The 16,032-nt window shown below is 34.7% G+C and overlaps 3 protein-coding genes across 7 annotated transcripts; 1 reads left to right on the top strand and 2 right to left on the bottom strand.

Moving 5' to 3' along the window:
* Positions 1 to 41: 41 nt before the first annotated feature.
* Positions 42 to 2,765, bottom strand: LOC137827048 (OBERON-like protein). The gene is made up of 3 exons (XM_068633247.2): positions 2,557 to 2,765; positions 1,007 to 2,080; positions 42 to 874 (listed from the first exon to the last, which is right to left on the bottom strand). Exons 2-3 carry the CDS (start codon positions 2,040 to 2,042, stop codon positions 261 to 263), a joined length of 1,650 nt encoding a protein of 549 aa, XP_068489348.1. The 5' UTR covers positions 2,043 to 2,080; positions 2,557 to 2,765; the 3' UTR covers positions 42 to 260.
* Positions 2,766 to 3,624: 859 nt separating this feature from the next.
* Positions 3,625 to 7,722, top strand: LOC137827050 (LOW protein: PPR containing protein). Of its 5 annotated transcripts, none has more exons than XM_068633250.2 (5): positions 3,625 to 3,978; positions 4,888 to 5,983; positions 6,363 to 6,477; positions 6,753 to 6,855; positions 7,199 to 7,722. In XM_068633250.2, exons 1-3 carry the CDS (start codon positions 3,673 to 3,675, stop codon positions 6,383 to 6,385), a joined length of 1,425 nt encoding a protein of 474 aa, XP_068489351.1. In that variant the 5' UTR covers positions 3,625 to 3,672; the 3' UTR covers positions 6,386 to 6,477; positions 6,753 to 6,855; positions 7,199 to 7,722. The 5 variants fall into 5 exon arrangements, with proteins under 5 accessions (XP_068489351.1, XP_068489350.1, XP_068489352.1 ...); XM_068633249.2 differs by having other exon boundaries at positions 3,631 to 3,978; positions 6,763 to 6,855; XM_068633251.2 differs by having other exon boundaries at positions 3,639 to 3,978; positions 6,763 to 6,817.
* Positions 7,723 to 8,671: 949 nt separating this feature from the next.
* On the bottom strand, positions 8,672 to 13,992 carry HSP89.1 (HEAT SHOCK PROTEIN 89.1). Its single transcript, XM_068629291.2, has 20 exons — positions 13,682 to 13,992; positions 13,233 to 13,421; positions 13,077 to 13,150; positions 12,760 to 12,885; positions 12,589 to 12,682; positions 12,406 to 12,489; positions 12,180 to 12,323; positions 11,963 to 12,076; positions 11,762 to 11,824; positions 11,566 to 11,640; positions 11,372 to 11,476; positions 11,055 to 11,195; positions 10,867 to 10,959; positions 10,688 to 10,765; positions 10,223 to 10,477; positions 10,016 to 10,118; positions 9,675 to 9,849; positions 9,486 to 9,591; positions 9,304 to 9,393; positions 8,672 to 9,212 (listed from the first exon to the last, which is right to left on the bottom strand). Exons 1-20 carry the CDS (start codon positions 13,976 to 13,978, stop codon positions 9,045 to 9,047), a joined length of 2,574 nt encoding a protein of 857 aa, XP_068485392.2. The 5' UTR covers positions 13,979 to 13,992; the 3' UTR covers positions 8,672 to 9,044.
* Positions 13,993 to 16,032: the final 2,040 nt, after the last annotated feature.

Below are 16,032 nucleotides of genomic sequence, written 5' to 3'. Positions count from 1 at the left end.
TATTTGCTCTGAAGTCCAGATCCAACTCACACAAGACATACCGGAAAAAACTTATATTGCATCACAATGCTAAAGCTATTGATTAGCTAATTAGATTCCACAAATCAAGAGACATCAATAACTGTATTTCAACATATACCCCTTAGGATTTGTCTGGAAGGGTTACATTATCTGGAACCTAATGACACTGACTGTCCATCAATTATGTAATAAAATGACATTACTATAATATGTAGAAGATGCATAAACTAAACGAATGTTTATGGGTTTTTTCTAAAAGGATGACAGTCATTAGATGGACCATCTGCATTAGGAGGAACACTATAGAGAAGATCATGGATTTTGGAAAACATTAAGGGGTCACCACCACCACTGCTTTGTGATAAACGAGAAGTCTCCTGCATTTTCATCTTTTCATACAGATACTGCTTCTCAGCCTCGGCCTCACTTAATCTTTGCTTCAAATAATTGCTGGTATATTCTTCTTCTGATTTATCTGACTTGGCAAGAAGAATCCTCTGGAGCCGCTCAGATTCTCTTTTAGCTTCATTAGCCTTCATCTGGAACATATCAGCCTCTGCACTTTTAAGCCTCACAATCCTTTCCAGTTCTTCAATCTCTAACTTCTTTTTTTGCCTATCCATGTTCAGTTCTCCTGCTTCTCTGGCCTTTTCTGCTAGTTCACGTTCACAAGCATCAAAAGACAACCGAGCCTTCTTGAACATTCTCATCTTCTCATTGGCTACCATTTCCATATTTCTTACAGCCTCATGCACCACCTCTGAAATTCTATTGCATGCCTCCTGTGGAGCAATCAGTCTTTCACTTTCACTTTCAGCATTTTCCAGAGTCTTTTGAGAGTCCAGCTCAAGCTCTTCACATATGAAAAGTATTGGTTAGAACAAAAAGAAAGGAGAATGAATAGAACTACCAATATTTTAACAATAATGATGCCTCACTAAAGACTAACTACAATTTTGCAGGTAAAAAACTATAAAACTTGTACCTTTGAAAACCATCAATATTGCCTTGCATGCTGCCTTAGATTCCACTTTCCCACTTCTTAAATTTTCCTTGAGATCGTCAGACTTCCAATGGAGTTTCCTCCCTCGTGGGTCTTTACTTCCATGAAAGATCCTACTGACAAAATCAAGTTCCCTAATCAGGGCCTCTCCATCCCATGACATTACACAATGCTGGAAGACATCTTTAACCCAACCTAGCAGTTCTGAAGTCCTATTGCATGCTTGACACTTAAAAACCATTTCACTTGGCCCTGTTCCATTCTGTGTAGCAGGGCCCATACAAATGAGTTGCTCACGAATGGCACAATCAGTGTGAGTCCAATGAGAACACAAATCACATCCAATCCAGCGGCATGTGTTTACTTCAAAGTCAAACTTGCTGCAGATAACACACATGCAAAGATTGCAGAAACCATTTCCATTGGCGCATGTCTCACAGGTACAATCTTCAGCAGGAAGCTGGCTCCGACAAGCTAGGTTTCTGCATCTCTTATACAGAAATATCTCAATCAATGAAGCCTGAGATAGATTGATGCTAGGATGTAAAAATCCCTGAATCCCAGTATTTATGGCAACAAGGATTTCGAGCTGCACACGATGAGTTCTTACCAATGTCTTGGTTGTTAAATCAGCTCTACTCTGAACAAGTTTCTGCAAAATAAAAAATTCCTCTCTGTGCTGGGAGCCATTCCCTCCTTCAAGAATAACTCGAAGCCCATTTTTCAGTTCGTCAAGAAATTCGCAAGGTAGATGAAGCATTTTTTCATATACCACATCAACTCGTTCTCTTGCAACGTCATGAAGAGTAATTTTGTCTGCACCAGAAACACTCTCCTTTTTTATTGCTGCAGCCATAGGCCAAATTTCCCTAGAACTGGCACTTTCAGTAGGAGATTCACGGAGATTGCCAGTGTTTGATCTATGCTCCTCAAGGGAAAGGCGGGGATCTGAAGAAACCAGAGACAGCGAAGTTTGCAGTCCTTCACCAACTTGTGATTGCTGTCGTGGAGGGTGCATGGTTCTGCGGCAAAAGCTTCAGTTTTTTTCGTTAAACCCTAGAGACCATACCCAAGAAACAAAAATTAGTTTGTAAATAACTACACATATTCTTTGTCACAGTCAAAGGAACTTGAGAAAATTCATAATCTGCAAACAGGTGCAGGCTTTCATCCAACTCCATATAAACCTCCAAAATACAGAAACACGACGAAAGACAAAGCAAGAGGCAGAGATCGGAGAGAGTAAACACCAAACTATTTAGTAATTAATCAACCCTAATTTCTCCACAAACTGATGGCAAAAAACAAGTTAGCTCATAAACTCAAACAGCATATCAAATAAATCAAATCATAGACACAACTTCAACGACCCACAGCACAAGTTGACAATGAAATTCAGACTTAAAAAATTGCTACAAAGAATGTTTCAATTCAACAGTTGAAGGAGGTGCATCGAAATTCACAGAGTCAGAGCAAAGATATGCTTAAAACAATAAGAATAAAAAATTGAGTGAAAAGGAGAAGAAAATTACCAGAGAGAGGAGAAGAGAAGGCAAAGTATGTTCTTCACACAACACAAGGAATCAAGGAGAGGGGTTCGATAGGTCAAAGGAGAGAAGAAACGGTGAAAGGGCGAATGAAGAAGAAAACGGAATATGACCAAGAGAATGATCAAACTCACTGTTACTCCGTGACTGGGAGAACGGTGTTATTTATCACACGGTGACCGGTCCACGCGGTTGCAAAGACCGTTACGTTAACACTGTTATCTTTTCACCAGCCAAGTAAACGAGACTTATGTTTATTGGTGAAGTGTTCAATTCAAAAATATTTATTGAATTTTTAAAAATTCTAAAATTTTAGAAGGTATAAATACAATAATTTTTTAAAAAGTTAAATTTATTATATAAATTTTTATTATAATTATAAAAATAAGGAACAAATTCTTTTGAACAAGTCATGAAAAATATCTTTCTACTTTCAAAAAGAATCCGAAACATACTTTAGCATATAAATATTTATTTTCAATTTATATAATTTAAAATTATATAATATATAGATCCGTGTCCTCGTATCCTACATTTTAAAAATTATAAGTATCTCCGTGTCCATATCCGTATCGTATCAATATCCGTATCCGTATCTATGCTACATAGCAAGTCAATATCCGAAACCATTTTATGACTAGTTCAATAATATATTTCCGTATTTTTTAATTTTATTATTTATATCTAATTATATTCAATATTAAAAATTAAATAAAGAATATCATTATTACACAATATTGAATATCAATAACTTACACGGTTATATTTAACAAAAACACAAAATATATAAATTAACATACCGTGTTTTTCTAGCGAAAATATGACTAAAATTTATATGAATGTTGCCATGTTTATAAACTAAAAACGTTATTTCAATTTAAACAAATAAAACCGTTTTCAAAAATATAAATTTAAATAGTTTTAATGTTATATTCATTTATCTTATTATTGGAAAAATAGTTTTAAAAATCTTGAAAATTATCATTTTAAAGCAAAATAAAAAACTCAAAAACCTATTGTTCTAATACATAAATTAAAATTAAAAAATGGAATTATAAAAATGATTTTGATTTGTTGTGAGTGAGTGTGAGTGTGTCTGCAATGAACTTGACATGGTCGTGTGGTATCTCCTCCGTCACACCCTTGACTTCTGCAACCAACAACGCTCTTCCAAAGAGACGGCGTCGTTTTCACGTGGTGTCGTTGAAGCGGAAGGCGAAAGCAGGGAGTGCGGGGTTGGTGAGGGAGCCGAAGAAGGAGTTGTCGCGCATTCTCCGAACGGAAGCTGCCATCAAAGGCGTTCAGAACAAGGCCAAGTCCAACTCCCACAAACAGCTCTGGCCAAAGGCCCTTCTCGAAGCCCTAGATGACGCCATCAAACGCTGTCGTTGGCAATCCGCTCTCGAGGCAAAGACAATTTTGTTTGTCCAATTCTGAGTTTAGACACTTCCATGATGTGGGGATTTTCTGCTAGATTGGACCCAAACTTCATTGGTCGGAATTTGATAGAGTTTGTTTGTGTTGGAAATCCCATAGGAGACTAGAGATTAGAAAATTTCATAATAGATGTGTGATTAGCAAAACTCATCTAAAGTATCAGTGCCATTTTCAAAATTATTCTAGCAAGAGTTTGTGAGACTTTCATGTCACTGAACATCCACTTCTTAATAGTTTGTGGGATATAAAAAATAAATACACTTAAGGGGCATTGAGTTGTTGAAATAATCAAATTAGGGATAATTTAGTCCCTTCACCGGGTGTAAAATGATGGGTGATAGTTTTATCTCTCTTTAATTCATTTGCATGTTTTGAGAATTAATTTTTGGATTGAGTGCAATGCAATGATAAGTTGTGCTGTAAATAACTGGATTGAGCTGTTCTTGGGATTGTGAAATTTCGGAGTTACTACTGTTGGTTTTGTGGAGAGATGAAAGGAGTATGTCAAGTGTGATGTTCTGTTCTCTTCTGGAAATATTGCCATGTTTAAATGTGAACAATATTATGTGATGCTTTTATTTACTGCTTGACTTTTCATTTTGAGTGTGACCATGATTTTTCCAATTGGCATGACTTGGAGAGTTATGGACATCTTATTTTTCTAGGGAGAAATATTGATTCACTCTTTCACCTGGTTCATTTGCCTTCATGCAAGCACAAATTTGTTTTTCAAAAAACCTAGGGGTGCTTTGAATTTGAAATATTTCGTAGTCTATGAATGTAATACCTGAGTAGTTTTTGTTTAGGCTGAGGAACGTGACTGCAATTGATTTTAGGATTAACATTTGTGTCTGAAGTACAACCCATTTCTTTTTGCAGATTTTTGCACTTCTTCGAAAGCAAAACTGGTATGAACCACGATGCCAAACCTATGCAAAACTGTTGATGATGCTTGGAAAGTGCAAGCAGCCTGAAGAGGCTTCTCATCTATTTGAGATCATGTTTTCTGAAGGGCTTAAACCTACTGTTGATGTCTACACTGCTCTTGTAAGTGCTTACGGTCAAAGTGGTCTCCTTGATCAGGCATTTTCTACTGTTGAAGATATGAAATCAGTTGTTGACTGCGAACCAGATATATACACATATTCTATCCTTGTAAGTTGCTGTGCAAAATTTTGTCGTTTTGATTTGATTGAACATGTCCTTGCGGAGATGTCATTTCTGGGCATTGAATGTAGCTCTGTGACTTATAATTCCATAATTGATGGATATGGTAAGGCTGGCATGTTCGAAAAGATGGATAGTACATTGAATGATATGATTGAAAATGGCAACTGCCACCCAGATGTTTTCACACTGAATTCTTTTGTTGGAGCACATGGAAAGGATGGGCAAATTGATAAGATGGAGAAGTGGTATGATGAATTTCAGCTAATGGGCATAAAACCAGACATAACAACATTCAATTTGATGATAAAGTCGTATGGCAAAGCTGGCATGTATAAGAAGATGAAGACTGTCATTGATTTCATGGAGAGAAGGGTTTTTTCTCCAACAATTGTCACGTATAATACTGTCATTGAGGTGTTTGGCAAAGCTGGAGAAATTGAGAAGATGGATCAACATTTTCTAAAAATGAAGCATCTTGGAGTGAAGCCTAATTCTATTACTTATTGCTCACTTGTCAGTGCATATAGCAAAGCTGGACGTATTGACAAAGTTGAGTCAATCATGAGGCATGTTGATAATTCTGATGTAGTATTGGATACTCCCTTCTTTAATTGCATAATCAGTGCCTATGGGCAGGCTGGTGACCTAAAAAAGATGTGCGAGTTATTCATGGCCATGAGAGAAAGAAAATGTGAACCTGATAACATCACTTTCGCTAGCATGATCCTGGCATACAACACCCAAGGGATGACTGAGGCTGCTCAAAAGTTGGAAAACATGATGATTTCTGCCAAAAATAACTTGGGTATGTTGCAATTTGTGCTACTTGTTCTTTGATGCCTTTTCTATGTTTTGGTCCTACTGTGCTTAGTAGGAAATGCATAATCTAATAAGCATTCCTTGGTATTTGAGGCTATGCAACTTTTGTGCTGGACAATGTTAGATGCCTATTAGTGTTGGTCATTAGTGAGATAGTTCCTTTGTTAGTTTGGGCCGAGACTGTTAAAAAACAAGGAACATTGCTAAAATACGCAGAGGCTCTATAAATCTAAATTGGTATTTGCATTCATATAATTACTTTTCTGCAATAGTAATAGCCGAGTTTTGCTTTTCATGAATTGATTCATATTCCCTTGAATAATTTTTATATCATTGACACGCCTTACCCGATTTTTGTTCAACAGACATTAAGTTGATTGAATGCTAGCATGCATTATTGTGATTCAATACTTAACATTCTACTCAACATTTTCCATGGTGATCCTGACTCAGAAAGATTTGATTTGAGAACTTAAGCAGGTAAGCATAGATTCATCTAAGGTACATCTTATTGTGGGGGATACTTTTTCTTACCTGTTAATTTGGAAGCCATTTACTGTATTATGTTCAGGAAAAATATAGCTTCCTATTTTTATGCATTATTAATTGAATAAAAAAGAAACATATTTATTAAAAGCATTGCTCTCATTGAATTCTCTTTTTTCTTCCTATATCTCCTTACTATGCCTAAAATTCACTTTAAGATGGATGTATTCTGTAGTCTGAAATGTATCTCACTCACCTACACTTTCAAGTTCATCGTAGGTACCATAAAAGCCATGCTATACTGTATCAACAGCCAATAATATAATAGCAGAAGGTATCTTTTGACCCAATCAGGGTGTCCACATTCAAATGGTATTCCTTCTCTTGATAAATTCTGTGGAACACCCTGCTTTGTTCTTTTCATAGGAAGTTGTTCCTTCTTTTTTGTTTCATATTGAAATACTATGTTTCACTTTTTAAGATTATTACTTTGTTGGTTTTCAATCTCATCAGCATAGGTGTCTGAGCATCGAAAAATTTGAGTCTGCATGTCACCGAATTTTATCACCAGTTTCAATTGATATGCCTTACCCTTATGCGTGTGAAATGCATCTCTGCTTCCACTGTGACTTTTAGCCATTCAATTGAGTAACTTACCCTTATGTCTTCTGCATCATCACCCTTTACTAAATTTGAAAATTTGTGTGCCCTGCAGGGAATCTATATGTGATATAACATTGGAGTGCACGTTCCATATGCTGGGTTTATTTATCATCATCTCAAGAGTAGCTTCAATCAAATTGGGTGTTCTGTATACCATCATGCACACTACTCATTCAACCATCATCCATACCATCATTTTTGTCACTTGCCAATGAATTGCAGTGTGTCATATGGATGAGATGGTATAGCCCAAATTGCCAATATTACGTAATGATAAATACTAGCAATACAATTTTTAACATTTTTCTTTTGACATTCTCTCTTCAGTTGAGCAAAATTTATGCAGGTCCTATTTAATGGGTCTCATTTCTTATTTGGTGAGTTTCATCCCTAAAGTAGTAGGACCTACATGAATTTTAACAAATAGGAAATAGGTGTTAAAAAGAAAGTGTAAAGAGACTTGGAATGTTCTGTTAGCACTGTTTCTATACGCTACTAAGTGCCCTCCAACCAATGAGTGCACGCAACTTATCGCATCATGGTTTGTTAAAATATTGAAGTATGATATTCTTCTCCTCTCGTGAATTTAGCTTTGGCTTCAACTTATATAATTCTTTTTTTAATAATTCATGAGTAAAAACGATATAATGAAAAAAAATATTGTGTAAGTAACACTGTTCATAATTGAAAAATTCACAGAAATAAAAGTTGACAACTTTTAATGGAAAATATTGTTTGAAATAGATTTTTTTTTTAGTTTTTAAAGCAAAAGGCATAGTATTTTAAGCCATTATTTTTATTTCTATTAAAATATTGAAAGCATTTTCACAAATTGTAACTTTTAACTATTTTTAACTCGAGTAAAACACATCTACTTCTGATATAAACTAGTATTATAAAACACAATTTATCCATACCTGAATTAATTTTAAATTATTATTTTTTAAACTATGACTTGATTATAGAAAGTTCAATCACAATCACATTTATCGTACTAAATGATTAATATTCAATTTGTATTGGTTGTTGAAACGACAATGCATTGCCCAAAGACAACGCGTAATCTTTTAGAACGGAAAGTAGTTGGCAGCCCCCACAACCCAATCTAATAATAATGGAGCAGGTAGCATAGCACATCATCATATTATCAGCATTTTATAATTTCTAAAATATAAACGAGAAACAATCTCTAAAATCTAAAATGTATGAAATACAAATGTATATATTATATAATTATAAATTATATAAATTAATAAATTTTTCAATTTTTTGGCAGATTTTTTTCTCATTTTTTTAATTATAATAGAAAATATACAATAAATTTAATATTTAAAAAATTAATATGTTTTTCTTTTTAAAAATTGTTAGAATCATATAAAATTGTCAGAAATTCAATAATTATTTTTTAAATTAAACATTTTACTAATACATAAAATAAAACATTTTACTAATACATATTCTACAAATACCATATAATTATTTTTTAAATTAAACATTTTACTAATACATATTCTACCAATACTACAATAAATATACTCAACACGAACATATATTTATTCAACACGAATATATCACGAACATATCATTTAAAAGAAATAACATTTAAAAAAGACCTACCTTAACCTTATAAGTAACAGTTCTATGGGCAATCATTCTTATCTCAGATGCTGCCGTAAAAAATAATTATCCAAATAAATATGGCGATGCTTGATGTTTTTGACTAAATAAACAACTGAAAGGATGAATTACACGTGCTTCTAGATATAGCATTGCCACTGAATTCCTCATGATATCTATAAAAGGTTACTACCAAAACCCATGACCCATGTTCTTCAAGAATACAAAGAAAGAACAGATGGGATCGGGAAGAAAACAAAAATGTCCACATTACTCTCCTCTTACTTCTGACCAGCCTCAGTAGGTTCCACAACCTCAGCTTCTACAGTTTCTGGGATGTGGGGTTTGGTTACAGTGGACTCAAACTGATCAGGTTTTGACCATTTACCTGTGAGAGCCATACCCATCATCTCGTATATCTTCCCTCCAAGTTGTGCTGGATTCTCAGGCTGTGCACCAACAAAGAGCCAAAATATACAGCTTCAGGACTTCACAATGGAAACTTAAAGGACATAACAATAATATCAAGTATGAGCTCACCGTAAAACCACTGGAAACCAAAGCTGCATCATACAAAAGTTCGATAGCTCTGAGGGCATCTTCATCATCGGGATTTGTTTTGCATGCAGCCTGAAAAAGATTACCCATTTTGATTGCGTTATCTTAATTTCAATTAGTAATCATGACGAAGAAAGGAAATGGGAATTGGCCATTTATCTTACATCCAAATTCCTGATAATGGCATGGTCAGGGTTGATCTCAAACACCCTTCTGCTCCTCATGAAATCCAAGCTGGATGCATCACCCATACTTTGTGCCTTCATCAGCCTGCAGTAAGTTTGATTACATGCTGCACATTGTTACTTAAACGTTCAAAATACATGATCAATCTAAAGAGAAAAGATGACAACCTTTCCATGTTTGCAGACCAACCAAATTTTCCAGACACCAGAACACAAGGTGAAGAGCTAAGTCGGTTTGAAATTTGCACACTTGCAACTTTATCTCCCAGTCGTTTCTTGATCCAGTCACATATTTGGCCAAATTCCTGCTTCATTTCTTTTTGCCTTTCCTCATTCTTATCACCTGCAGAAACAACAAATGCGTAACAAACTTGAACAATAAAGAACAGAGCTATTAATTCGCACCATTGTAGACCAGAGAGAGACTAACAAATGTTTGATAGACAAAAATGTGAGTGTTTGTGTAATCAAATTATTGAGAGGAAGTTTAGAGAAGAAAGAAATTAAACCTAGATCCAAGTCTTCTTTGCTAATGTCAACAAAATTCTTTTCCTTGTACGATTTAAGGTTTTGAATGGCAACCTCATCTATTGGATCCACCAAAAACAGAACCTGAAAAATTACATTACAAAAAACACCAACATACGTATTAACTGATAGAAATAAGTAATTAAAAGATACAAAGTTATAAACACTAGTAAGAAAACAAAGATTACTTCAAGATCCTTCTCCGCAAGTTTCTCCAAGAAAGGTGTGTTCTTCGCACTAGTCACACTGTCAGAAGCAATATAATAGATATCCTTTTGATCAGGTTTCATGTTCTCAACATATTCATCCAAGCCAATCAGTTCTTCTTCACTTTGGGATGAGAAAAAGCGAAGCAATGGTGCAAGACGTTTGTGATTCTCACGGTCTTCAATGCAACCCAATTTCAAGTGTTTGCCAAAGTTCTCCCAGAATTTCTCATAGTCCTGCATACAGAACAAGTCAGCCAGTAAAATACTAACAAAAAGACCATCCTTTTATCAACAGCAGTTATAAAAAGAGACCTAAAATAACTGATAAGATATATATAATATTGATACTTCTACACCTAAATTTATCCTAGCTACTCTACAACTTCAAAAAATATTAAAAGAAAACTGTGTATACAATGAAAAATTTTCAGAATAATAATATACCTCTCTGTTCTCACTCATGGATATTCCCAGAATCATGTCAAAAGCTTTCCGAACTAAACGTTTCCTCATAATCCGCACCTTCAAGCAACAAGGAAAAAATAAGTAAGGCATAACTAGTATGATAAAATAGAGATCCAGATGTAAAGATCAAGCATATTCACATTGCCCTATGTACTTACTATGCGGCTCTCTTGAAGAATTTCACGTGACACATTAAGTGGGAGGTCATTTGAGTCAACAACACCTTTGACAAAGCTTAAGTAACGGGGGAACTGCGCAACAAACACATTAGTCCACAATAATACAATTTTGACAACACCAACCAGCTACTCAAGGTTGTAGAATGTAGATAGCAAAGTGCTTATACCAGTTCCCCATCAAAGTCATCTGAAATGAATACTCTCTTCACAAAAAGTCTTATATTCTTGGTCTTGGGATTGATTATGTCATCCTTCCCTGAGGGAGCAAAGGCAGGAACGAAAAGTATAGATCTAAATTCTACCTCACCCTGAAATAACAAGCATCACCACACTTATTACTTGTAACACTATGAATCTCCTCAGGAATATGGTGAAAAATTGACTTTATCAAGCTAGTTTTCGAGCCAAACTCTGAATTGTCATTAACAGATAAAAATATCCACTAAGCACAACAAGGGGGCACTTGAGACCATAAAATCCTTACCTCTGTGGTAAAGTGTGAGGATGCTAATGGCTCCAAGTATTCATCAAAAGTTTTCTTATAGAATTCATTGTACTCGTCCTTAGTGACTTCTTTAGGATTACGGAGCTGCATAATAGAATAATTCCACTTCATTCAAGTAATAATTTTTAAAATGTTTGAGTGTACCTCATGAAATTGGAAATCATAAAACTAACCCAGATTGGTTGGGTCTCATTTGTTAGCTCCCAATCCCAGTACCTCTCAACAACAGTTTTAGTTTTCTTCTTTTTCTGTCATGACAATTGGTCAAAGTCACTGGTCAATGAGTAAATTTGCAGCAGCTACACAATTCACATTCACATCAATGAAAATAATGAATTCATCACATACGCAGAACAATCAGAATGTTACCTCGGTGTTCTCATCTTGATTGTCCTTTTTAGCTTCATCTGTACCCTCCTCGTCAACCTCCACCTAGAATAAGATCAAAACACTATTAATGCTGAAAAAGTCAATACTAAAATCTAGCGGAGAATGAAATTAACTCAACACAAGTAATATTATAATAGATAGTGTCATCAAACTGAAAAGATCTGGATTAGATAGCCATACTTCTTTGGTGTATCCCTTTTCCTGCCAAGTGTATATTGGGAACGAGACAAATTGTGAATAGTTTTTCACAAGCTTCTGAATCCGCTCTGGATGAGCAAAACCTTTGTCATCCCTCTGAAAGGTAGCAATGGGCATAATGAAATCACATTTGTAAGCTTGGGAAAAAAGAAAACTAAAATAATTACTTAATGTTAAAAAAAGATGATTATCAACATACCTTGAGATAAAGTGTAAGATGAGTTCCCCTTGGAATCAGCTTCTCAGGATCTGTTTCCTCGGTTATGGTATATGAGCTAGCATTCGCCTCCCCTTCCCAAACATATTGCTTATCAGATTTTGGACTCTTTGTTGAGACAACCACCTTCAAACAACACAAGTTGTCATAACCAAATTAAAGAAAAAATAAAAGACCATGATATATTTACTTTTACACAAATGCATACCCGATCAGAAACCAGAAAAGCAGAATAAAATCCCACACCGAATTGACCAATTAAGTTGTTGTCACCACCGGCATCCTTGTTATCCTTTTAAATGATACACATTTGTCAGATGGTAATATATATGAATGCAAAAGCAAACAAAGACAGTAAAATCTTAAAGCATCTTTCAGAAGAAGTTAAGACCTTTAGAGCCTTCAAAAACTTTGCAGTTCCACTTTGAGCTATAGTTCCAAGGCAATCAACTAGCTCTTGCCTAGTCATACCAATGCCTGTATCACTGCATAAAACATAAGTTGCAGCACCAACTGAGATTAAAATCTTATATCAAATATTAATCACAGTCATTTCTCTTACGTAATAGATATGATCCCATTATCCTTATCAGCTTGAATTCGGATATCAAAATCAACTGCCTCCTTCAACAGCCCAGGCTCTGTTACACTCAGAAACCGCAGCTTATCCAAAGCATCACTTGCATTGCTGTACATCAAAATGTATAGATAAACAGATTGGGCAACACGGAATTACATACGTCCAATAAATATCAAGGACAAGGATTCTATATTGAAAATTTCAACTCTCTTCCTAGAAATAGTTTCCCGAAAAGACGAAAGAGAAACTTGAATAATTTATCAGCGCTAAAAAACATCTACAATTTCGTAAGAGCATACCTAATAAGCTCCCTAAGAAACACTTCTTTGTTACTGTATAAACTGTTAACAATGAGGTCCATGAGCCGACTAACCTGCCAATGATGCATATTATCCAAAGTCAAGTAAGCAATACCATACGCACTAGACACCATACAACATGAAAAACAGCCATACCTCAGCTTGGTATTCATATCTCTCAGCTGGTGGGGAACTAGACGCAGAAGATTCTGCAGCAGTTGATTCACATCGTCTACCCAAAAACAAATCTCTTCTCGAGTTTGGAAAATTTGCAGATTCAATCGTGCTGGATTTTTCCGATCCCATAATAGAAAACCATCTAGTTTGAGAGTCATTCTCACTCACCTGCTCCTCACAAACAAAACCCGACAATTACAAAATGGATGCAACACGTGTTTGTTATCCACGAACATCAGATAAACTAACACTACATAATCAATTAACGTGATCTACATATGCAGTATGCCAGTCCGCAATATTACAAAAACAAACAGAATCACTGTATGCAGAAGCAAACACAAACGAATAGCAAGCTAGGGATTATGGCATGAAAAATCGAAATGAAGAGAAATTTACAAAGCGAAAAAGGTGAAAGAAATGGAAACCTTGGCTAAGTGCGAAGAGGAAATGGGAGCAACCACGTCCCTTCGAAGTGCGCCGCCATAGCGCAACAAGGCGGAGACGGAAGAAGAGCGAGCAGTGGTGGAGAGTTTGTGCATGGTGAATTGATGAGAGAAGAAGATTGTGGCGAGAGAGAAAGAGACGAAGAAAGTGCGTTTGGTTAAGCAGAGAAATGGTAGGGTTTTAGAAGGGGTTTGAATTTGTTGTGTGATCAAAAAAATATGGCGAAGCTTCTCGATTCTACTAGTTCCCCTTTTCGGTTTTTTTAACTTATTTTTCATGCCCCCATTATTTTTATTGTAATAATAATATAAGAAAATGAACATTCTTGTAATGATAGCTTAAAACTAGTTTATACAGTGATTTATTACTAAAAAAATGTTATTAAATAAAAAATTAAATAATTAATATAATTAATTATTATCTTAATTAAATTAAATATTAATTTAATTAAAAAATTAGTTTAAATATAAATAATTTTTTAATTTATAAAATACTCTCTATTAATTTAATAAATAGTAACATTAAGCCGCATAAATTATGAGTTCTGTAAATACTTGGTTTTGTTGGGTGAAAAATATTGTTGAAAGTGTTTATACAAGTTTTATGAAATAAAAGAGTAAGTCTTTCTTTATTAAAATATTTAACTCATTACTACATTAATTTATAAAAAAAATATGATATTATTTTTCAGCAAAATTTTAATTTTAATTTGGAGAACAGAAAAGTTAGTTTTCTCACCTTCGTGAAAATGTAATGTTTCTCTTATAAGTTTGACAAAAAAAAATCACTTTCCGTAAATATGATTTTCTGAAATGTTATTTTCTAAAAGGTAACGAGAAATATATTACTCTAAGTTTAAATTTTTAAGGAAAATATTATTTTTTCTAACTGTCTTATTCACGGAGGTAAATAAAGTATTTTAATGGGACAAACAAAATTAATTTGCCAAAAAAAAAATAATGATTTAGATTTATTTACTTAAGTAATCACGGTAGTTGATTTTATTTAAAAGAAAATATCTTGTCATCAATGTATTTTAATTTTTTGAAAAATGTTCCTTCCTCTCAGTTGAACTCTTACCTTCTTGCTCTTCCTCTCCTCCTCCTTGCTAACTCCAGATTCGGATGATACATGCAAAAAGTATTTTAATACTCAAGTCAGATTTCAGCACTCGGCACTCAGAATTTAGGATTAGATGATTATGTACCTATCCTTTGGGATCTGTGTTAATTTATACAATTATTGTGGGCTCATTATCATTAATGAACCTAATAAAAGGATATTAACAAACGTTGGTAATCAGTCTCGTTGTCGTCATGTCGGTCGGTTTGAATCAAGTGTCGAGTCATAGTTTCGGTCGTGCAGATCCTATTGGTACACTTGTCCCCAGATTCGAAGATGGTTAATTTAAAGAGTCTTTATCTAAGATCGAAGTGACGATTGAGCTTTCCGAGGTGGGACGTGACTTTAGTGACACCAAACGCGTGACGTTAGCGACGCTCAGTCTTCCTCCTTCCTCAAAGGCTATAAATAGTGGTCTCCCACTGTTCTAAGTGACTGCTTCCCTGCTAAACCTACTCGTTATGGCGCACTGATTTCCTTACATTCTTCTAGGTTAATCATGTCTTCTTCGTCTTTCTCTCCTTCTTCTTCTTCTCCCTCTTTGTCTTGGTATGCAAACGAGGAAGTATACTAATGGCTTGAGAAACAAATTGCTTAGACGTTGACAACCTTGAGTTTATGGTGGGGCTATACTCATTGAATTGGAAACTTCTCCTTTAATGAGTCATGTTATAAGAAGCTTTCTAGTCATAACTGCTGTGCATTGAAACTATTCATCACTTGATAATATCTGCCAAAATATGGAGACGTGGAAGCCATTCATTTGATTGAGTTGCATGTGTATGTTCTCATGTTCTAAGTCAAGAGAAGTGGTGTCTAAAAATTCTGGTGTTAGCTTATGGAAACATACCATACATTCATCAATCACCTTGTAAACATCATTCTGAGTCATACATAGTTCTTTTAGGCATATCAATAATACCCATTTTTGCAATACTTTCTTTACTTTTCAAAGTTGCAGCCACGCATGAAATTGTTAGCATAACTCAACTTTTCCTCATTTGCTATTCTTTTAAAATATTTTTTAAAAGCATCTCCAATGCTTTTCATGAAAGCAACCCACTTAATCTTTTTATATGGCTTCAAATTACTTCAACTTTAACCAACCTAGTCAATTTTATTCCAACAAGAATAATTGTTTCCAAATTCTCACTGTCATTAGCTTTCTTCTTGGCATGGTTACAAGTGAAGAAACTTTTCTGAGAATCCA

The sequence above is a fragment of the Phaseolus vulgaris genome, chromosome 8 (genome assembly GCF_051622355.1).
Source record: "Phaseolus vulgaris cultivar YP4 chromosome 8, ASM5162235v1, whole genome shotgun sequence".
NCBI lineage: Eukaryota > Viridiplantae > Streptophyta > Magnoliopsida > Fabales > Fabaceae > Phaseolus > Phaseolus vulgaris.
The sequence above is the reverse complement of the archived record's forward strand: the minus strand, read 5'-3'. Positions and strand labels throughout refer to the sequence as shown.